Source organism: Capra hircus, chromosome 8, assembly GCF_001704415.2.
Source record: "Capra hircus breed San Clemente chromosome 8, ASM170441v1, whole genome shotgun sequence".
In the NCBI taxonomy this organism is placed as follows: Eukaryota; Metazoa; Chordata; class Mammalia; order Artiodactyla; family Bovidae; genus Capra; species Capra hircus.
In genome coordinates this window covers 76,805,987-76,830,710 of record NC_030815.1, presented here as the reverse complement: position 1 = coordinate 76,830,710, position 24,724 = coordinate 76,805,987, and the positions used below count along the sequence as shown (strand labels likewise).

Here is a 24,724-nt window from a genome sequence, read left to right as displayed (position 1 = left end):
GATGTTTATTGAACATTCCATGTGAGTTGTCTGTACATACACAAGTCATCAGATAGAACTTTAAATTTTGAATTTGAGGAACAACAGGTATAAAGGATATGAAGATAGATTAAGAATGGACTAATGGTGAACAGCAGCTGCATTTTAAAGAACATAGTTGGGAAAAGAGAAACCAGTGAAGGAGAAATAAGCATAGTCAGAAGTATATTGAGGAAACCAAGAGATGCTTTAAAAAAAAAGTCTTTGGATTTGGCTTTGAAAAAGAAAACTGAAAGTGTGAGTTGCTCAGTTGTGTCTGACTCTGCCACCCCATGGACAGACCCCATAGCCTCTGTCCATAGAATTCTCCAGGCAAGAATACTAGAGTGGATTGCCATTCCCTTCTCCAGGAGATCTTCCCAACCCAGAGATTGAACCTGAGTCTCCCGCATTGCAGGCAGATTCTTTACCATCTGAGCCACCAGCAGGCTGACTTTAATTTTAGTGTCAGAGACTAGCAGAAACCAGATTTCAGTTTGTTTGAGAAAGGAAATTGACCCTAGATTATTGTGTTAACTTTTGTCCTAAAATGAAGAAGAGGATTAGCAACTCAAGAGTTATAGATCAAGGTATAAGCTTTTAATTTTTATTTTAGTGTTTAATAGGCAAAAGATTAAGTATATCCGTAAACAGGTAACTTTTTATACAGTTTGGCTAGCCTCTGTTTTGATTTTTTTATTTGCCTCTTTAAAAATATGACTTTAAGAAACATATTGCATATTGGTGAATTGATTTTACTGGTGTAAACCAAGCTTAATTATTGTTGGTAATTTTTTTTAGGAATATGAAAATGCTGAAAATGCATCGACTCAGTCAAAGGTTATGAATAAAAAAGACAAAAGAAAGACTCATCAGGGAAAAGACAAACCTCTCACAATATCACTAAAAGAGTTTCAATCTGAAGGTAATATATGTACAAAATCTATTAAGCCAGAGAAACTATTCTGAGTCTTTGTATACTTAAGTTTAAGTACCTTTCTAATTTTTAAACTAAGATTGTTTCATTAATATGTTACTTAGAATGTAAAACATGTAAACCTGCTTGGAAATAAACTATTTGGGGGTTAAGGTGATTTAAAGACAGTCATTAAAACCTCATAAGGTTTCAGTAAGAATTTATCTTTCTGTATTTCTGAATTTGCCCCTTTTCTAAAATTCACTGAAAATAAAAATTGATATTTATAGTTTTGAGTCATCTTGAAACATATTATTGTCCTTACACATAAAATAATTTGACTTACACTAAACCAGAAATAGGAGGCTTCCCAGGTGGTGCAGTGGAAAAGAATCTGCCTGCCAGTGCAGGAGACATAGAAGACATGGGTTCGATCCCTGGGTTGGAAGGATCCTCTGGAGAAGGAAATGATAACCCACTCCTGTAATCTTGCCTAGAGAATCCCAGGGTCAGAAGAGCCTGATAAACTACAGTCCATGGGGTTGCAAAACAGTTAGACATGACTTAACAACTAAATAACAACAAGCCATGCTTACACCAATCAAAACAGTTGCTGAGCAGATAAACAGCAAGGTCCAACTGTATTGCAGGGAATTATATTCAAAGGAAAATAAGAGTAGTTGCTGACCAAATGAACAGCTGTTTGTTCATTGATCTTGAAGTCAATTTGCCTCTTATGAATTTAAACTTAATACACTGGTCATCCCTTGGACTGTAGCCCACCAGGCTCCTCTGTCCATGGAATTCTGCAGGCAGAGAATACTGGAGTGGCTTGCTATTCCCTTCTCCAAGGGATCTTCCCAACCTGGGGATCAAACCCAGATCTCCTGCATTAGAGGCAGATTCTTTACCATCTAAGCCACCAGGGAAACCATCAGTGAGGATTAGTAAGACCATAACAGTAATATATATAAAAAAAAAAACTTCACTGTTTTTAGAAACAAGCCTGTCTGTGAGTTCAGTTCAGTCGTGCAGTCGTGTCCAACTCTTGGCGACCACATGAACCGCAGCACACCAGGCCTCCCTGTGCATCACCAACTCCCGGAGTACACCCAAACCCATGTCCATCAAGTCGGTGATGCCATCCAACCATCTGATCCTCTGTCATCCCCTCCTCCTCCTGCCCTCAATCTTTCCCAGCATCAGGGTCTTTTCAAATGAGTCAGCTCTTCGCATCAGGTGGCCAAAGTATTGGAGTTTCAGCTTCATCAGTCCCTCCAGTGAATACCCAGGACTGATATCCTTTAGGTTGGACTGGTTAGATTTCCTTGTAGTCCGTGAAGTTAGAAATAAATTTAGAGGATTGCATTGTTTACATTTAAGGATGAGGAAAGTTTTTCCTGTAGCTGACTTTTCTGATTAAGTCACTTTGTTTTGGGGTTAAAAGAACAGATACATGTTAAATTTCCAATTTTAGTAAGAGTGATTTTATATAAGAGTTATGTCATTATAAACTAGGCAAAGATATGAAAAGAATGTTTTTAAAAACTTTATTTATCATATGTTTAAACACTATGTAAATTTATTAGGTGAGTTGAGAATGACGTTAGTATGATATTGTTAAAGGCTGGCTGCACAACTATTTCAAAACATGATAAACACTATCATCGTTCTTCCCTGGGTTTCTGGCTTCACGTTGAATACTAAGTAGAACATGCAAGAATGACTGAGTAGCCTATCAGGATTTGGTAGTTTGACCTGAAACACAATTTTGACATTTACTGGTTTTATGGACTCTATTCTGATCAGTGGATGCTTTAGAGAATTGGACCCAGCTTTTAGATTTGCAAATGGATTTCTCATAAGAAACTATGCTGTTAAATTATTTTTAGTCTTTGAGAATGGAAAGTTTCTACTGTGCCTGAGAAATATTGTTAAATATTAGATACCTTGATCATCTCCAATTTAAATAAGAACACTTGCTACCTATTAGTTTCAGCCTTTTGTCTATGTGGATTCCCTGTGTCTTCCTTGTAATCATTTCCCAGAAATACCATGTTGTCACTAAGTCAGTGGTTTGTTTAATTTTGATATAGTTGTGTCAACATAAATATACATTAATTTTTAGGATTTTTTTCATAGTATTATCACTATAATATGTGGTTTTAAAATTTAAAAAAAACCTAGCTAATAGTTTTACAGGACACAAATTACTATTCTACCTTTTATCCCACAAAGGCAGTGGTCTGTACAATCTTTACCTTGTGATTTGATTTTAGACATGTTTACCTCTCTTCACGTGCTCCCCCCAAAAATATAGTTATGTGAAACAACAAATCTAAAATATATGAAATTCAAATGTTTAGAATTTAATAATACCCCTTGGTATGGGTGGCATTTAGTGGGATATGAATCCTTAAGCTGAACAAATTAGTAATTATATGGTAAATTTTAACATCTTATCCCTAGAAAAGTAAATCTGATGTGAGTCCCAGACAACCCCCAAATGACTTCTGTAACTCTTATTGTTGTTGTTCAATCGCTAAGTTATATCCAACTCTTTTGCGACTCCATGGACTGTAGCCCACCAGGCTTCTCTGTCCATGGAATTTCCCAGGCAAAAATATTGGAGTGAGTTGCCATCTCCTTCTCAAGGGGATCTTCTTGATTCAGGGATGTAGGCGGATTCTTTACTGCTGAGCCACCAGGGAAGCCTGGTGTAACTCTTATAATTTTGAAATTCTTTTCAATAACTTAGTTTAAATATTTTGCACATATTGAAATATTTTATATGTTAATGTACTTCAGTGAAGTCTCACTATTTTTTTTTTGTTGTTTACAGATCACATTAGTAAAAAGACTGAGGTAAGTGTTATTGTAACCATCTTTATTCTAGAAAACATTTGTTGGTTTTAAGAGTAGTGCTTTAGTGTTTATAAGTTTTTTTGAGATATAGCCATTTAAAGGATAGCCCACGTTTGTCATGAATAATTAAACTCAATCCTTTGTCTTGCAGTTAAAATGATATAAAGTACAGTAGAATAAAAAATACTATTTGCATGAAATACAGTATCATTTGACTTTAGCATCCTAATTATTGTGTGTCTAAAGGTTACCACATGAAAAAAAAAATAAAGGTTACCACATGTAAGTTTAAAATTTTAGGGAAAAGTGGTATAATACTTGAAACTTTATTAAAAAAAAATCCTGAAACCATGACTCAGAATATTTTGGAGTTATAGAAATTGTGAGGTAAGCTGTGATTTTATTGTTTATACCTATGGATAAGATTAACCTGGTCATATATTTCTCTTATCATTTGCCATTAGAGGGTAGTGCAACCTACACATACTTTTCTAGTGTTACTGGTTACTTTTTCCTGTTAAGACTAATACAGTCTCTATAAACCTTTTAGCATTGGCAGATACTTCTATAAAATACCTTCTAATATTGAGGAAGATACTAATAAAATGTTAAGGGTTCTTTGGCTTCTTTAGGTAATAATCTAAGGTTTCATTATTTTTGTGTCATGTATGTTTTCTTGTTAGTAATTCCATTAATTGATTTTTTTAATAGTCAGATGTTCCTTGATTTCACTGTAGAATACATACATAGTTTTGACTATTTTTGTTTGTTTCAGATGTTTTCTTGACAGGTCAGGGAAATGAAATCCTTTCTAAGAAAACCATATCTATATAACTCTAACTATATTAGTAATATAATCCTCAGCTGTGTACTCAAACACAAAACTCATTTATCGTTAAAACAGATGATTGAAATTCTTTTAAAGTTGTTTACAAGCCACTATCACTGTTTTTAGATTAAAATTTAAATGACTGCAAATATAGACTGAATATTATATATTAGAAGATCCTGTGAAGAAGGGAATGGCTACCCACTCCAGAATTCTTGCTTGGAGAATTCCATGAACAGTGGGCTACAGTCCATGGGATCGCAAAGGGTCGGACACGACTGAGTGACTAACACACACACACACATTAATTATGTGTTTGAAAGTGGAAGATGTGTACTTTTGGACTGATTTTACTTTTTTTAATCCATTAATTTATTGGGAGGGTAGTTTTATGCAAATGATAAAGCAGATACATGTATTCTTCAGATAGTACTGGCAACTGTTAGTGGAGGGAAAGATAATTTTTATGAGCTATTTATGCTTGCTTTTTTTCTTCACTGACATGAAAGGAAAAAGAAAAGCAGACTGACAGGATCTATTTAATATATTTAACCCAAGTTGCATTTAAACAAACGTGTGACATAACATATGTTTTGTGTTTCATTCTGGTTCTAGGCCTGTATTTATCTATTTTAAAATAATTTGATATGTAATAAAATTCACTATGAGTAATCTTGATGATTAAGATGTTATAAACATTTGTAAATACAGTCATTATAATTTATTTCCTACATAAATATTTTAAGAAATTGGTCACAAAAATATGTATCACATTATTCTATGATATGTATTAAAAATATACCAAAGTTATGTTCTGCTACTGTTGAATGTATTACTGATTTTCTGGGGATTTGGATACTTAAACTGAAGAAATTGAAGAAAATAGGGATATTGAAGAAATTAGGGAAATTCTTAAATTGAAGAAAGTAGGGAAAACCACTAGACCATTCAGGTATGACCCAAATCAAATCCATTATGATTATATAGTGAAAGTGACAAATAGATTCAAGGGATTAGATTTCATAGCGTGCCTGAAGAACTGTGGATGGAGGTTCGTGACATTGAACAGGAGGCAGTGATCAAGACCATTCCTAAGAAAAAGAAATGCAAAAAGGCAAAATGTTGTCTGAGGAGGCCTTTCAAATAGCTGAGAAAAGAAGAGAAGCTAAAGGCAAAGGAGAAAAGGAAAGATAGTCCCATTTGAATGTACGGTTCCAAAGAAGAGCAAGGAGAGGTAAGAAAGCCTTCCTCGGTGATCAATGCAAAGAAATAGACGACAGCAATAGAATGGGAAAGACTAGAGATCTCTTCAAGAAAATTACAAATACCCAGGGAACATTTCATGCAATGATGGGCACAATAAAGGACAGAAATGGCATGGACCTAACAGAAACAGAAAATATTAAGAAGAGGTAGCAAGAATACACAGAAGAACTATACAAAAAAGATCTTCATAACCCAGATAACCACAATGGTGTGATCACTTACCTAGAGCCAGACATTCTGGAATGCAAAGTCAGGTGGGCCTTAGGAAGCATCACCGTGAACAAAGCTAGTGGAGGTGGTGGAATTCCAGCTGAACTATCTCAAATCCTAAAAGATGATGCTGTGAAAGTGCTGCATTCAGTATGCCAGCAAATTTGGAAAACTCAGCAGTGGCCACAGGACCACAGGACAAGGTCAGTGTTCATTCCAGTCCCAAAGAAAGGCAATGCCAAAGAATGTTCAAACAACTGCACAATTGCCCTCATCTCACACGCTAGTAAAGTAATGCTCAAAATTCTCCAAGCCAGGCTTCAGTGGTACGTGAACCGAGAACTTCCAGATGTTCAAGCTGGATTTAGAAAAGGCAGAGGAACCAGAGATCAAATTGCCAACATCCACTGGATCATAGAAAATGCAGGAGTAGGTGGGAGGGGAGTTCATGTTTGGCAACGCAAGTAAGAATTAAAGATTTTAAAATTAAAAAAATAAATAAAAAATTAAAAAAAAATGCAGGAGTATTACAGGAAAACATCTGCTTTTGTTTAACTCTCTCCACTTCCCTTGAGTGTGGGATGTATTTAATAACTTGCTTCCGAAGGTAGACTGTAGAAAGGGAGGGAAAGTAACTACACTGGAGAAACGTGGCAAACACAGCCTTGCCAGGTGATAAATGTTAATATTAGTGTTAAATCATGTTGGTAGTATGTGTCCTTGATGTGATGAGAACGGCCTAATCCTCTGTGGTTTTTTCCCCTAAAACACGTCTAGTTTTGAGAAAAACATCAAACAAATGCATATCCAGGACCAGTCTACATAATAACTACCATTCTACATAATTACATTGTAATACATTGTACATACTGTACAATGCAATGCATACATTGTACCTGTATGACGTGAAAATATAAAGGTCATCAAAAATGAAGTCTGAGAAAATGTCATGGCTCAGAGAAGGCTAAGGAGACAGGATAACTAAATGTAATATATCCTGGATGGGATCTTGGAACAGAAAAAGAACATTAGAGAAAACTAGTTCTAGGGAAATCCAGATAAAGTGTGAAGTCTAATTATAGTAATATGCCAGTAATGGTTCCTTAGTTGTAACAAGTGTACCACAATTATGTAAGAAGTTATCAACAAGGGATACTGGGTGAGAGATAGGTATGGAAATTCTCTCTTATCTGAAACTTTCCTGTAAATCTAAGACTTTTCCACATTTAAAAGTTTATTTTAAAAATTGATCAGTGGGTTCAAGTGTTGTGAGCCATTATAAAGTTAGGGTTAAGGCTAGTAGCTATTAATCATTATTTCCTTGATTCATTATTTCTTTAGAGCTGTTATTTAACTTTTTACTTCAGGAATACCTGCATATAATAATAATTGAATGGTAGAATTTATAAAATCAGTGGTATCTCAACTATTGTCATTCTCTTACTACATATTAAAATCCTCCTCATGTTTCAAGATTGACTCCGTGTCAAGCTGTACAGTGTACGTGCTATACTTTCTCATACTACCTTGCCTCCCATGTATTCTTTCCTTCCACCTTTCTCAGTGGTGTCTTGTCTATGAATAGTTGTTAGTTTTTATAAGAGTGTGAAATCAGGAACAACGTATGTCACCATCTTGGTGATGTCACACGCCTCCATCTTTCCTTATTTGGCTAACTATGCTTTAGAACTTGGCCAAAGAGTCACTTTTTTCCCTGGAAAAGTTACCTCATCGTGGTCTTATTTAGATACCCAAACATCCTGTGTATGCTTGATAGCACTCAACATCCTGCTTTATCACTGTTTTGCTTCTTCAATAAATTTGATTTTTTCGAAATCTGGGACCATATCTTACTGCTTTAATTTCTCTGGTAGTCCTAACTCCTTTCATTGTGTGTGTATGTGTGTTTGTGCACATGTGTGCGTGCATGCACTAACTCCTTTCGTAATGTGTGTTTTCACATGCACACATGCACTAACTCCTTTCATATGGTGTGTGTGTTCACATGTGTGCATGCACTAATTCCTTTCATACTGTGTGCGCGCACGTGCACTCCTTTCATTGTGTGTGTGTGTGTGCACGTGTGCACTACTTTCATACTGTGTGTATGTGTGTGTGCTTGCCTGCACATGCGTATGCTCAGTCGTGTCTTGACTCTTTGTGACCCCATGGATACATGAATGTTATTTGATGAATGAATGTTCTGCCTTCCTACTAAAACTTTCTCTAGCCTTTTTGGACTGCTTCTCCTGTGTATTTTTATCACACTGTAACAGAGAAACATGTTTTAATTGCTCTGCCAGTTCAAGCACATTGTTAGGGTCTTCATGGAGCTCAATATTAAGAATTCTGAGACTGCATCCTTGCTCAGCAAGAAAAAGTGCCACTATCAGTTAATTATGTTTGCCACTAATAAAAGAGGAAGAAGTGGCCTCATGCTTTACAGTTATTTTTCATCTCTGACATGTTCAGAACAGTGCTTAATTATTACATTTATTATTATTTTGTGGGATAGTTTAGTTCCAAAAGAGTAGCTAATATGTGGCATAGTGCTAATTGCATAGTAAAGGTTTAACAAATAATTATTTCAAGTCAGATTCAAAACGAGTCTGTCAGGGTCTGTTCTAGGGGAGAGAAGACAGGCTTATCCCATATATAATGAAATTTTTAATATGCTTAAAGAACATCATTATTTAGATTTCTTCTTGGAATAAATTCGGAGCACTCAAGTGTGGAAAAGAGAAATAACATACAGATGGAGCATTTTGACGTTTGCATGTTACTGTATATTAAGGTATCTTAAAACTTTACAACTAGGAGGTTGTTCTTCTAAAATGTGGCTTAGAGCCCTTAGAAATATGAAACAAATTGTCAACAAGTGCATTTGTATTTGTCAGTTTATAAATGATACATTCTTCAGATAGAAAACAGGTACTCAGTGGGAAACTACATTTGTTTTTAATTGAAGTATAATTTTCACACAGTAGAATGCACCAGTCTTAAGTATGCAGTTTTGACACATATGTAAAGTTATATGACCTACATTTCTATCAACATAAAGAACATTTTCATTACATCAAAAAATTCCCTTCTGTACCATCCCTGTCATTCCTCGTGCCCTGTCCTGCTTCCTACAGGCAGCCACTTTTGTGGTTTCTACTGTCATAGGTTAGTCTTAACTCTTTATTTAAAATAAAGCATACAGTATGTTATTCTATGGTCTCGACAAAATGTTTGAGGATTCATCCATGTTGTTGTGTATCACTAGTTCTTTTCCTTTCCATTGTTAAATTATGTTCTGTGGTATAAACATGTCACAATGAGCTTATTCATTCCCCTGTTGGTAAACATTTGGTTTGTTTCCATTTTTTGACAGTTATGAATGAGGCTGCTATGATATTTTAAAGAACAGCTTTATCAAGGTATAATTTACAGCTACTATAAACATCCATTTTAAATGTACCTTTTTTTTTCAAGTGTACTGTTCAGGTAATTTAATGTGACTATTTACAGAGTCGTACAGTCATTACCATGATCTAATTTTGGTAAACTACTGAAGAGTTTTCCAAAGTGGCTGTGCCATTTTATACTTGTGGAAGTATAGGTAGAAGTTTGTGAAATAAGGAAAGTTATTGTTGTATTCCCAGCAGGAAGGCTAAGAAAAGGTTTTCTAATGATGCTAACTTTAGTACTTGGACTCTGTTCAGTTCAATTCAGTCACTCAGTTGTGTCTGACTCTTCTCGACCACATGGACCATAGAACGCCAGGCTTCCCTGTTCATCACCAACTCCTGAAGCTTACGCAAGCTCAAGTCTGTCATTCAAGTCTGTGATGCCATCCAACCATTAGATCCTCTGTCGTCCACTTCTCCTCCCTCCTTCAATCTTTCCCAGCATTAGGGGCTTTTCCAGTGAGTCAGTTTTTCTTGTTCTTCTTGTCAGGTGGCAAAAGTGTTGGAGTTTCAGTGTCAGCATCAGGCCTTCCAGTGAATATCAGGACTGATTTCCTTTAGAATGGGTTGGTTGGATCTCTTTGCAGTCCAAGAGACTCTCAAGAGTCTTCCAGCACCACAGTTCAAAAGCATCAGTTCTTCAGTGCTCAGTTTTCTTTATGGTCCAGCTCTCATATGACTACTGGAAAAACCATAGTTTTGACTAGATAGACTTTTGTTGGCAAAATAATGTCTCTGCTTTTTAATATGCTGTCTAGGTTGGTCATAGCCTTTCTTCCAAGGAGCAGGCATCTTTTAATTTCCTGGCTGCAGTCGCCATCTGCGGTGATTTTGGAGCCCCAAAAAATAAAGTCTGTCACTGTTTCCATTGTTTCCCCATCTGTTTGCCATGAAGTGATGGGACCAGATGCCATGATCTTCGTTTTATGAATGTTGAGTTTTAACCCAACTTTTTCACTCTCCTCTTTGACTTTCATCAAGGGGCTCTTTAGTTCTTCACTTTCTGCCATAAGGGTTGTGTCATATGCATATCTGAGGTTCTTGATATTCCTCCTGGCAATCTTGATTCCAGCTTGTGCTTCTTCCAGCTCAGCGTTTCTCATGATGTACTCTGCATATAAGTTAAATAAGCAGGGTGACAATATACAGCCTTGACATACTCCTTTCCTATTTGAAACCAGTCTGTTGTTCCATGTCCAGTTCTAACTGTTGCTTCCTGACCTGCATACAGATTTCTCAGGAGGACAGTCAGGTTGTCTCATGTTCCTATCTCTTTCAGAATTTTCCAGTTTGTTATGATCCACACAGTCAAAGGCTTTGGTGCAATCAATAAAGCAGAAGTAGGTGTTTTTCTGGAACTCTCTTGCTTTTTCAATGATCCATCAGATGTTGGCAGTTTGATCTCTAGTTCCTCTGCCTTTTCTAAATCCAGCTTGAACATCTGGAAATTCTTGGTTCACATACCGTTGAAGCCTGGCTTGGAGAATTTTGAGCATTACTTTGCTGGTGTGTGAGATGAGTGCAATTGTGCAGTAGTTTGAATGTCCTTTGTCATTGCCTTTCTTTGGAATTGGAATGAACACTGAACTTTTCCAATCCTGTAGCCACTGCTGAGTTTTCCAAATTTGCTGGCATATTGAATGCACCACTTTCACAGCATCATCTTTTAGGATCTGAAAAAGCTCAGGTGGAATTCCATCACCTCCACTAGCTTTGTTACTGTGATGCTTCTTCCTAAAGCCCACTTGATTTTGCATTCCAGAATGTCTGGCTCTAGGTGAGTGATTACACCATCGTGGTTATCTGGGTCATGAAGATCTTTTTTGTATAATTCTGTGTATTCTTGCTACCTCTTCATAATATCTTCTGTTTCTGTTAGGTCCATGCCATTTCTGTCCTTTATTGTGCCCATCATTGCATGAAATGTTCCCTTGGTATCTGTAATTTTCTTGAAGAGATCTCTAGTCTTTCCCATTCTATTGTCCTCTATTTCTTTACATTGATCACTGAGAAAGGCTTTCTTATCTCTCCTTGCTCTTCTTTGGAACTGTACATTCAAATGGAAATATCTTTCCTTTTCTTCTTGCCTTTAACTTCTTTACTCAGCTATTTGAAAGGCCTCCTCAGACAACATTTACCTTTTGCATTTCTTTTTCTTAAGGATGGTCTTGCTCACTGCCTCTTGTATTACTGCCTCTTGATCACTGCCGTTAGTACAATGCACTCTTGAACTACACTTTAAATGAAGAAACATTTTCAATTTTTATTCGTATTCCTCTATGCCAGCAACATCACGAAGTGTAATTAAAAGCAAAATGCTTTTTAAAATAATAAGTTGTAATAATTCTTATAAATCTAATAAATGATGTATAAAACCTATATTGGGAAAACTATAGGAGACACTGTGTTCATGGATTGGCTTACTATAAAGGGGTCACTTTTCCTCAAATTAATGTGTAAAATCAATGTAATCTCAATCAAAATCACAGCTTAGTTGTTAAACTAAAAATGAAATCACTTCTAAAATTAATGTGTAAGTGCAAACAACCAAAAATAGCCAAAATGCTCTTGAGGAAGAAAAAGATAGGCAGATTTGAAAAATCAGATATCCAAGATTTTTTAAAAAACTAATACAGTAAGGATTTGACATAGTAAAGTAAGTAAGTAAAGTCACTCTGTCATGTCCGACTCCTTGCGACCCCATGGACTGTAGCCTACCAGACTCTGAGGAGCCTCCTAGTCCATGGAATTTTCCAGGCAAGAGTACTGGAGTGGGTTGCCATTTCCTTCTCCAGGGGATCTTCCCAACCCAGGGATCAAACCCAGGTCTCTCGCACTGCAGGCAGACTCTTTACCATCTGAGCCACCAGGGAAGCCTGGATTTGGCATAGTGATAGACAAATAGACCTTTAGAACAAAATGGCCCATAAACAGAATAGCCATGTATGTCTCTTGATTGTAGCAAAGTGATGTGAATATTACTGGAAAAAGGATTTACTTTTTAGAATAAGTGGGGGTTTGGAGACCAACCAAATATATGGGGTGGGGGGTGGGGGAAGATGGGATTATGACTTCACATCAGTTCAGTTCGGTCGCTCAGTCCTGTTGGACTTTTTGCAACCCCATGGACTGCAGCACACCAGGCTTCCCTGTCCATCATCAATGCCCAGAGTATACTCAAACTCATGTCCATTGAGTTGGTGATGCCATTCCACCATCTCATCCTCTGTCGTCCCCTTCTCCTCCTGCCTTCAGTCTTTCCCAGCATCAGGCTCTTTTCAAATCAGTCAGTTCTTTGCATCAGGTGGCCAGTGTACTGGAGTTTCAGCTTCAGCATCAGTCCTTCCAATGAATATTCAGGACTGATTTCCTTTAGGATGGAATGGTTGGATCTCCTTGCAGTCCAAGGGACTCTCAAGTCTTCTCCAACACCACAATTCAAAAGCATTAATTCTTCAGCGTTCAGCTTTCTTTATAGTCCAGTTCTCACATCCATACATGACTACTTGAAAAACCATAGCTCTTTTGGCTTAAAACTCAACATTACTTCACATCATACACAAAAATTCATCCACAGTGGATCAGAGGCCTAAAAGTCAAAGGCAATGTTCCAGATAATTCAGGTGCAAATGCAGAAATAATATGTTCATTATTTTAGGGTAAGAAAAACACAAAACCTACTAACTGTAAGTGTGTACACTGAATCAAGGACTTTTTCCCATTGAAGTATATTAGAAGAATGAAATAATGGTCTTCAGAGTAGGAAAATATTTTTTCCAAAAAACTCAATTGAAGAATGGATGGAAAAACAAGTACTCATGAAAGAGCATATTTACAAGTGCTTAAAACATACAAAAAGATGTCCAGCCTCTTTCCTAATCAGGGACATACAAATTAAAACCACAGTGAGAATAGTATTTACCTTCTGTGTTGGCAGAAATCAGAATCTGAAGATTTGAAGTGTTGCTGAGGATGTAGAATATGAACGTGTGTGCTAAGTCATTTCAGTCATGTCTGACTCTGCGACCATATGGACTGTAACCCTCCAGGCTCTTCTGTCCATGGGATTTTCTAAGCAAGAATACTGGAGTGGGTTGCCATGCCCTCCTCCAGAGGATCTTTGTGACCTAGGAATTGAACCCGTGTCTCTTGGCAGGCAGGTTCTTTACCACTGGTGCCACTTGAGAAGCCGCCAAGAATAAGGAATAGTACACTGCTTATGAAGAGGTAATCTGTTACAAACAGTTTGGTCCGACATAGTATTGGAAATCCTGATCAGGGCATTTAATTAGTCAAGAAGAAATAAAAGGCATCCAAATCGGAAAGGAATTAGTAAAACTATCACTGTTTACAGATTACTCTATTTGCATTTGACCCTTGACTAGTGCAGGGGTCAGGGGTGCCAACCCTCCATGTAGTCAAAAATCCATGTGTAATTTATAGTTGGCTATCTGTATAGCCAGTTCCTCTGTATTAAGAGGTTCCTCTGTGTTTGAAGTTTTGCATTCACGGATTCAGCCAACCATAGCTAGTGCAGTACTATAGTATCTACTATTGAAAAAATCTGTATATAAGTGGACCCATGTGGTTCAGACTCTTGATTGTTCAAAGGTCAGTTCTAACATAGAAAACTATAAAGACTTACCAAAAAACTATCATTATAACTAATAAGTGAACTTTGCAGAGTACAAAACCAGTATACAGAAATCTCTGTCATTTCTGTGTACTAACAGTGAACTATCAGAAAGAACAATTAGGAAAACAACCCCATTTGCAATTGTATCAGAAAAATAAAATACCTAGAAATAAATTTAACCAAGGAGGTGAACACTGAAAACTGGTGTACACTGAAAACTACAGGAATATCCTAGGAGATATTTCAGATACCCTAGGTTCAGTTCTGGACCACTGCAATAAAGCAAATACAGCAGTAGAATGAGTCACACAAATTTTTAGTTTCCCAGTGCATATGTTATATTTACAATATACTGTAGTCTATTAAGTGTACAATAGCATTATGTCCTTTAAAATGTTCATATAGTAGTTAAAATACTTTATTGATAGAAAATGCTAATCATATGACAACATAGGAGTGCTGTAAACCTTCAGTTTGTAAAAAACTCAGTAACTCTGAAGCACAGTAAAGCAGAGCATAATAAATCAGGGTATACCTGTGTTCTCATCCATTTATTCCTGTGGTCCATTTATTCCTGGTCCATTTATTCCTGTGCTAATACTGCAGTGTGGTCATCACATCATAATGTCTTATATATGAAAGAGTGAGGGGCAGTTGTTAGTCATATTAAGAAAATCAAATTGGATTTCTACCTTCCATCATACATTAAAATCTATTCCACATAGATTAAATAGTTATATATGAAAGAAATTATACCACCCTTAGAACTATAAAATACAGGAGAATATATTTCTCACTGAGGGATAGGGAAAAACTTATCAAAAACACTATAAAATGAAAGGTTGATAAATTGGATGCTGCTCAAAACAAGTAACCTGTTTTCCACAGAAATAATAAACAGAATTTTAAAAGACAAGGTACAAATTGAGAGAAGCTATTTTCAATACATAGAACTGATAGACAATTAGTGTCCACATACATAAAGAACTATCACATGGTTAAAGAAAGAGATTGTCTTATTTTTTTACTGGCTCATAGGATAAAAAGTTTTAAAAATAGATAAGAGACATCAAACATTTTACAAAACAGGGAAATATTAATAGCAAAAAACATGAAAAAATATCCAACTTTGCTACTGTTGGGAGAAATGCAAATGATGACCACACTGAGAACTTTTTTTCCCCACTCAATACATAGGCAAAAATTATGAAGTTTGGAAATACCAAGATTCAGAGGTTATAAGTCAAAGGAGTTATGGATTGGTTTACATTGGTGGAAATGTAAATTAGTACAAATATTTTGCATAAGTTTGGTGTTCTTGGAAATAGATTATAACCCAGGAGTCAGTAAACTTCTATAAAGGAATAGGCAGCAGATATTTTAGGGACACATCAAAATCTCTTTCACAAGTACTGAACTGTGCCACTATAATATAAAAACAGCCATAGGCAATACATAAATGAGCATGGATGTGTTCCAGTAACATTTTATTTACAGAAAACTGCAATAGGCCCCTTTGGGGCTGTAGTTTGCTGATCCCTGATACGACCTGTCAGTTCTCATACAGATGTATGTGCCTAGAGAAACTTCCCCATGTATCCTGTAAACTGTGTGCTTGAATGTTTATAAATGTGTAACAGCCCAGCAAAACAGAAAAATCTAAATGTAAATATTCAGTAGAATGGATAAATTTTAATTATAATCACACAATGGTTTATGCAGTAGTGAAAATTAGTGTATAAATCCTGGCAACAAAATAGATGAATCCAAAAGGGAATGTTAGGTGGAAAAATCTTAGAACCATATCAAAGTGATACTAATTTTTAAAAACAGAAAATCAAGCAAAACTGAATTCTCTTTCCAAAAATGTTTAAGCTACATATAGATCAGGTCTTAAGGTTTTTGGGGCTTCCCTGATAGCTCAGTTGGTAAAGAATCTGCCTGCAATGCTGGAGACCCTGATTCGATTCCTGTGTTGGGAAGATCCGCTGGAGAAGGACTTTCATGGAGGACAATCCATGGACTGTATAGTTTATGGGGTCGCAAAGAGTCGGACACGACTGAGCAGCTTTCACTAAGGTCTGACTTCCATTTTACAGGATAAATAGGGATTAGAAGCACAAGTTAAATTATACCTAATGGAATCAATGAGGCAAATCTAGAAGATGGACACTTTGTAGGACAGTTGGCCTGGTCTCTTCAGCAAAGTGTTATGGAGAAGGAAAGGTGGAGTGTGGAGAGGGGATGTTCTGGATTAAAGGAGATGTGAGAAATGATCAGTAAAAGACAGTTTTGTACAATTGAAGAAATTTAAATATGAGTAGGTATTATAATGTTTTGTTAGGTGTGATGATGTTATAGTTAAATTATAAAATTGTTTTTTTATAGCTTCCTCCATGTGAAGTTTGAGATGAAATGTCATGTTAATACCATAAAATAGCTAAGTGAAAAAGGGGATGGGATAAATTGTTAAGAAATTATAATGACTGTTAAAGTAGTTGTAGAGTATACAGGTGAAATTTTTCATAATAAAAAGTAAAACAAGCAAAATGAAAATATATTGTTTTCTGATGCATCTATAAAAGTAAAAGATGAAAATGATAAACACTAAATTTGTTACTCTTGTGGAGGGCACATAGTATAGTAAGTAGTCTAGTTTTTTAAGTAAAATAGTAGAATCATGGGTGTCCTTTTTTAAAAAAAGCTTTATTCAGTTATAGTTTACATAGTGTAACATTCACCTATTGTAAGGATATAATCCAATAATTTATAATAAATTTAAAGAACTATGCAACCATAATCATAGTTTAAGACATTTCTGTCATCCCCCAAAGTTCCCTTATATTCATTTGTAGTCAGTCTCAACTCCATCTTCAGCCCCTGGCAAATTCTGATTTGCTTTGTGTTCCTATAGATTTGCATTTTCTGGTAATCTAATGTGAATGGCTTCCCAGGTGGCGCTAGTTAAATAATCTACCAGCCAATGCAGGAGACACAAGAAATGTGGGTTCGATGGTTGGGTTGGGAAGATCCCCTGGAGAAGGAAATGGCAGCCCACTCTAGTATTCTTGCCTGGGAAATCCCATGGACAGAGGAGCCTGCTACAGTCCATGGGGTTGCAAAAAGAGTCAGACACAACTGAGTGCATGCATGCGTGTGCGCACCACACACACACACACACACACACACACACACAATGTGAATGGACTCATAATATGTATTCTTTTACATCTGACTTCTTTCACTTAACAAAATGTTCATTTTGTTTGTTTGCTAGGCTGTGCCACATGGCATGTGGGATTTTAATTCCCCAAATAGGGATTCATCTCACATCCTCTGTATTGGAAACCTAAAGTCTTAAAACACTGAACTGCCAGGGAAGTCCCTAGCATAATGTTTTTGACGTTTTTCTGTGTTGTAGTATGTGTCAATAATTCATCTTACTTTATTGTTGAGTAGCAGTCCATTGCATACATGTTGTTTATTCCCTAGTTGATGGACATTTGCTATGAACATTTGATGCATGTCTTTGTGTGGAGGTGTTTTCATTTCTCTTAGGTGGATACTTAGGAGTGAAATTGCTGGGTTGTATGGAAATTTATGTTTGACTTTTATTTAAGTGTCTTGTCAAGCTGTTTTCCAAAGTGACTGTACTGTTTATCATTCCCACCAGCAACATAAGAGGGTCCCAGTTTCTTCACATCCCTGTCAACACTTGATATTGTCTCTTGTTTTGATTATAGCCAGTGGCTATATGAGTGGCTATATAATTTTAACTTGCATTTCCCTAATGACTAGTGATTTTGAACATCTTTTTATTTACTCATCGGCTATTCTTGCATCTTATTTGAGGAAATATTTATTCATATCTTCTGCCCATTTTAAAGTGTGTTGTCTTATTGTTTTCTAAAGTCTCTTTAGAAAGGCCTTAGAAAGCATCACTACGAGCAAAGCTAGTGGAGGTGATGGAATTCCTATTGAGCTATTTCAAATCCTGAAAGATGATGCTGTGAAAGTGCTGCACTCAGTATGCCAGCAAATTTGGAAAACTCAGCAGTGGCCACAGGTCTGGAAAAGGTCAGTTTTCATTCCAGTCCCAAAGAAAGGCAATGCCAAAAATGCTCAAACTACCGCACAATTGCACTCATCTCACATGCTAGTAAAGTAATGCTCAAAATTCTCCAAGCCAGGCTTCAACAATACATGAACCGTGAACTTCCAGGTGTTTAAGCTGGTTTTAGAAAAGGCAGAGGAACCAGAGATCAAATTGCCAACATCCACTGGATCATAGAAAAAGCAAGAGAGTTCCAGAAAAACATCTATTTCTGCTTTGTTGACTATGCCAAAGCCTTTGACTGTCTGGATCACAATAAACTGTGGAAAATTCTTCAAGAGATGGGAATACCAGAGCACCTGACCTGCCTCTTGAGAAATCTGTGCAGGTCGGGAAGCAACAGTTAGAACTGGATATGGAACAACAGACTGGTTTCAAATAGGAAAAGGAATACGTCAAGGCTGTATATTGTCACCCTGCTTGTTTAACTTCTATGCAGAGTACATCATGAGAAACTCTGGGCTGGAAGAAGCACAAGCTGGAATCAAGATTGCCAGGAGAAATCTCAATAACCTCAGATATGCAGATGACACCACCCTTATGGCAGAAAGTGAAGAGGAACTAAAAAGCCTTTTGATAAAAGTGAAAGTGGAGAGTGAAAAAGTTGGCTTAAAGCCCAACATTCAGAAAACGAAGATCATGGCATCCGGTCCCATCACTTCATGGGAAATAGATGGGGAAACAGTGCCAGACTTTATTTTTTGGGGCTCCAAAATCACTGCAGATGGTGACTGCAGCCATGAAATTAAAAGATGCTTACTCCTTGGAAGAAAAGTTATGACCAACCTAGATAGCACATTCAAAAGCAGAGACATTACTTTGCCGACTAAGGTCCATCTAGTTAAGGCTATGGTTTTTCCTGTGGTCATGTATGGATGTGAGAGTTGGACTGTAAAGAAGGCTGAGCGCCGAAGAATTGATGCGTTTGAACTGTGGTGTTGGAGAAGACTCTTGCAAGTCCCTTTGACTGCAGGGAGATCCAACCAGTCCATTCTGAAGGAGATCAGCCCTGGGATTTCTTTGGAAGGACTGATGCTAAAGCTGAAACTCCAGTACTTTGGCCACCTCCTGCGAAGAGTTGGCTCATTGGAAAAGACTCTGATGCTGGGAGGGATTGGGGGCAGGAGCAGAAGGGGACGACAGAGGGTGAGATGGTTGAATGGCATCACTGACTTGATGGACGTGAGTCTGAGTGAACTGCGGGAGTTGGTGATGGACAGGGAGGCCTGACGCACTGCGATTCATGGGGTCGCAAAGAGTCGGACACGACTGAGTGACTGAACTGAAAGTTCCTTTAGATATTCTTGTTACAGAATCTTTATTAAATATATGATTTGCAAATGTTCTCTTCTAGACCATGACTTGCCTTATGTTCTTAACGTTCTTTTGAAAAACAGAGAATATTGCAGTCTAGTTTATTGATTTTTTTCTAAGTCATGCTTTTGGTGTTCATTTAATAACTCTTTACCTAAGCCAAGGCCACAATGATTTATTTTATGGTTTTGATTCTTCCTTGAAAGTCTATGATCCATTTTTTTCATTGTAGTGAAATACACATAAAATTTACCATTTTAGCCATTTTAAAGTATCCAGTTTAGTGGTATTATGTTCATGTTGTTGTGTGCCCATCACCACCATTCGTCCCCATAGCTCTGTTCATCTTAAAAAACTTAAAATCTGTACCTATTAAATAACAACTCCTCATTTTCCCTCGCCAACACTGGCAGCTACCATTCTACTTTCTGACTTTAACTAGTCTATGTAGCCAATAGAAGTGGAATCATACATAAATATTTGTCTTATTGTGACTGACTTATTTCACTTACTGTAATATCCTCACGTTTTCATCTGTGTTATAGCATATTGCAGAATTTCCCTTGTTTTTAAGGTTAATAGTCCAGTTTATGTATATACCACATTTTGTTTATTCACTTGGTGCCAGTCACTTGGGTTGCTTCCATGTTTTAGCTGTTGGCAATAATGCTGCTGTGAACATGGCTGTACAAATACTCTTTGATACTCTGCCTTCAGTGCCTTTGGGAATATGCCCTGAAGTAGAATTTCTGCATCATATGGTAATTCTTTTTAATTTTTTGAGGTACTTACTGCTTTTGTACAGCAGCGATACTACCAACAGTGTGTAAGGGTTCCAGTTTCTCCACTTCATTGCGAACACTTGTCTTATTTTTTTCTGGCAGTACCCATCCTAATGGGTCTGAGGTAGTATCTCATTGTGATTTTGATTTGCACTTCCCTAATGAAGTGATGTTGAGGATCTTTTCTTGTGCTTATTGGCCATTCATTTATCTTCTTTGGGAAACTGTCTGTTGTAGTCATTTGTCCATTTTTAAAATTTAGTTGTTTGGTTGTTGTCACTGAGTTTTAGAAGTTCTCTGTATATTCTGGATATTAATCACTTATCAGATACATGATTTGAAGACATTTTCCCCCATTCTGTGGGTTGACTTGTATTCTTGTATTCAAGCAGTATATGGGATACTGCTGAATCCTGTTTCCTGGTATCTTGTTGAGGATTTTTGCTTGATGTTTCATAAGGGATATTAGTCTGTAGTTTTCTTTTCATGTAGTGTCTTTATCTGACTTCAATATCAAGGTTATGCTGGCCTCATGAAATGATTAGGAAGTGTTATCTTCTCTTCAGATTTTTGGGAAAATTTTGAGAAGGATTGATTTAGTTCTTATTTTTATTTTTCTCTTTTAATTGGTAGAAAATTGCCTTACAATGTTGCGTTGGTTTCTGCTGTACAACAGTGTGAATCAGTCATTATTTTTTATATGTATATATATATATATGGATATATATCCCCTTTCTCTTGATCCCCCTCCCTCCCCCCATCCCACTCCTGATTTAGTTATTTAAATGGTAGAATCACCAGTGACACCATCTTGTTCAGGGCTTTTCTTTGCTGGGAGATTTTTGATTACTGATTCAGGCTCTTTACTGTAATAGTTATAGGTCTGTTCCAATTTCTGTTGTTTGTGATTTAGTCTTGAAAGGTTTTGTGTGTCTAGGAATTTTTCCACTTCATCTAGGTTATCCAGTTTATTTCACATATATGTGTTCATAATACTCTCTTATAATCATTTCTATGTAATGAGTAGTAATGTCCCCATTTTTATTTCTGATTTTAGTAATTTGAGTCTTCTCTCTTTTCTTTCTAAGCCCATCTAGCTGAAGATTTGTCAATTTAAAAAATTTTTTTGAAGAACCAACTCTTGGTTTCATTAATTTTTTTTCCTCTCTATTTTTCTTTTCTCTACTTTGTGCTAATCTTCATAGTTTCCCTCTGTTGATGAAAAAAGATGCACAGTGTGGGCATTGTGAGTTAAGTTTTCTTCCAGGGAAAATGACTGTAGTCTGGGAGACAGCACCTCAGATAGCTCTGAGAAACTGCTTCAGAGAGGAAGTGGAGGAAGGTCAACATATAAGATTGTGGTGAAAAGGGAGTTCAGTGCAATCAGGTACTTATTTTACAAAAGGTTTTCTGCTAGTCACAAGGAGCTGATGTCATCTTGAAGGAATTTAGTGCTTTTCTAGATAGGAGGAGATGCAAGGATTGGGATAATGAAATCAGTTCCTGAAAATATCTGTCTAAAACCCTGCTCCACCAGTTTCCCTGGAGCACAGAGTGCCTCACTCTCCACCCTGAATTCCGCTCAGGGCATGTCAGAGGTCAACAGCTACAGCAGCACAGGGTTCAAACTCTGCAGAGGCAGATGGCAAATGCCCTTGGCAAGTGCCAATTTGTAGTTGACAAGGGCCCATCATGGTTATAAATTTGACCATATTGGGAGCTGTGAGGGAAGCCCCAAGAAACTTAGTGTCCTTAAAATTCAATTAAATTTTACATTAACATAACAGCAAAGAACTATTCAGGAAATGAGTCTTGTAGATATAGACCTCCATTAACAAGGTCTTCCCTGATAGCTCTTTTGGTAAAGAATCATCTGCCTGCAATGCAGGAGACCCAGGTTCAATTCCTGGGGCAGGAAGATGCCCTGAAGAAGGGATAGGCTACACACTCCAGTATTCTTGGGCTTCCCTTGTGGCTTAGCTGGTAAAGAATCTGTCTGTAGTGGGGAGACCTGGGATCAATCCCTGGGTTGGGAAGACCCCCTGAAGAAGGGAAAGGCTACCCACTCCAGTGTTTTGGCCTGGAGAATTCCATGGGCTGTTTAGTCCATGAGTCGCAAAGAGTTGGACTCGACTGAGCGACTTTCACTTTCTGTTAACAAACCAGCATTTAATATTCATTGAAACATTTTTCTTCCCAAAATTACCCTCATTTTTACCAGATATAACCAAATTAAGACTAGTTTCTTCACAGAATAAGTCTGGTTACAATAAACTTGGCCTGACAACCTATATAACCATAATTGATCTTAGACTTTTTAGCTTTGCTGAAACTTTTATGAAGAGTTTTGGACTGAACTTCTCAGGGCTAGGAGAATCATGCAAAAAGCTTATCACAGGTTTCACCTAACATCTACGTGAATTCCTCCCTTGTTAAGGTCTCCAAAATTTCTTGAGATAGCCTTCCTAAATTATCTGATAAAGCTACTGGAAACATGAGAGTTTCCACTCTTTGGAGGGATCAGATAGAAAAAGTAAATGTTTCAGCTTTGCTTACAAAAGTATAATTTATCAAATTACTGTAAATAATTACTCATTAGTTTGAGGGGAAAGGTTTTCTTACACCTGGAAAACACAGGCTCAAACCAGTAGTTTTTCAGATAGAAACCATGTAAGTTATTAGCATATTCACCAGTTCTTTCAGTCCTTTTGTTAATCTTGGTAAAGCCATCAGGCTTCTCATTAGAATCCTTTCATTCCTTACCTAGTTCAGCATTATGGTCTGAAAATAAGAAACTTGTATTTATCCAAAAGTCCTTTCTGTAAATCTTGTTGAAGAGGAAGCATTTTTGCAAAAGCATCAGAATAAAACCATAACTGTCTGTAACAGTAAAAGACTTAAAAAGGCGCTTTTAAAATCTGATTACAGTGCAGTTAACAAAGGAACTCGGTTATGGCTGTGACAACACTTTAAGGTAACTGATAACATTTATCAGAATTTTAGGCACTCCATTTTATTTCTGGGATATCTGTATTAGTAACATTTACCATACTGTATAACCTAAGGAGATTACTTATTCAACAATACCTCCCATGCAATTCAACATACCAAATGAACCTTATTAGTTCAATATCTCTCTCTAGGATGTTTGAGAAGCCTCCTAAAGCATCCCAAAGTTAGCTACTGGTCAAAAGTGCTTCATTAGAATTTGATTTAGGAAGTTTTGTCAATAAATATCAAAGAGATTTAGGGCATTCAGAAAGGACCATAAGTCACTGTGAAACAGTAGTTACTTAGCCAAAGTAACAAATACTTCAGGGGCAAATGTAGAACAGATCATTTAAGAGGTAAAGAAACTTGAAAATCAGTTATCAAAGGTAATTTAACATCTTCAGAAAACTTGTCTCTTTTTTAACAGAAAAGCCAAATTTAAGTTTTATACCAGCGTACTTTTAAAGTTCATTTACTCAACTAAATTTACCACCTAATTTATTTTAGCACAGTTTTAACTTTCAAGTTGTTGAATATCTGGAGAGACCCTAAAATATAATCATTTCTGAAAGTTCACCTAAAGCTCTTTATCTCATTTGTATTTTGTTTCCTTAAAACTTTTTCCATATTGAGTTAGTTTTCTTGTCAACACATTTGTAACAGATAGAATAAGGTCTTATTTGACCTCTAGTAAACCTAGGTACAGGGCTTCCCTGGTGGCTCAGATGGTAAAGAGCCTGCCTGCAATGTAGGAGACCCAGGTTTGACCCCTGGGTTGGGACGATCCCCTGGAGAAGGGAATGGGCAAGCCACTCCATTATTCTTGCCTGGAGAATTCCATGCACAGAGGAGCTTGGTGGGCTACAGTCCATGGAGTCACAAAGAGTCTGACATGACTAAACAGCTATCACACACACAAACCTAGGTACAACAGGAATATTATACTTAACATTGATAAGCCTAGACATATCTATATTAATCAAACCAACAAGCTTAAGCCACCTTCAATAATAGTACTGAATATTTCCCAGATTATGAATCCTAAAATTTATCTTGGCCAGTTTTTTATATATTTAGATTTAATTTGTAAGCTCTTACTTTCAAATCACCGGAGAAGGCAATGGCAACCTACTCCAGTACTCTTGCCTGGAAAATCCTATGGATGGAGCAGCCTGGTAGGCTGCAGTCCATTGGGTTGCTAGGAGTCAGACACGACTGAGCGACTTCACTTTAACTTTTTACTTTTATGCCTTAGAGAAGGAAACGGCACCCCACTCCAGTGTTCTTGCCTGGAGAATCCCAGGGACGGAGGAGCCTAGTGGGCTGCCATC

At 36.9% G+C, this 24,724-nt stretch overlaps 1 protein-coding gene across 4 annotated transcripts in view; it reads left to right on the top strand.

The window, feature by feature from the left end:
• GKAP1 (G kinase anchoring protein 1) overlaps positions 1–24,724 on the top strand; it is a 98,371-nt gene that overhangs the window by 30,913 nt on the left and 42,734 nt on the right. For all 4 annotated transcript variants that reach the window (XM_018052415.1, XM_018052412.1, XM_018052413.1 and 1 more), the window contains exons 6-7: positions 820–943; positions 3,777–3,799. In XM_018052415.1, the coding sequence (XP_017907904.1) occupies positions 820–943; positions 3,777–3,799 (147 nt within the window). The remainder of the gene's footprint in view (positions 1–819; positions 944–3,776; positions 3,800–24,724) is intronic.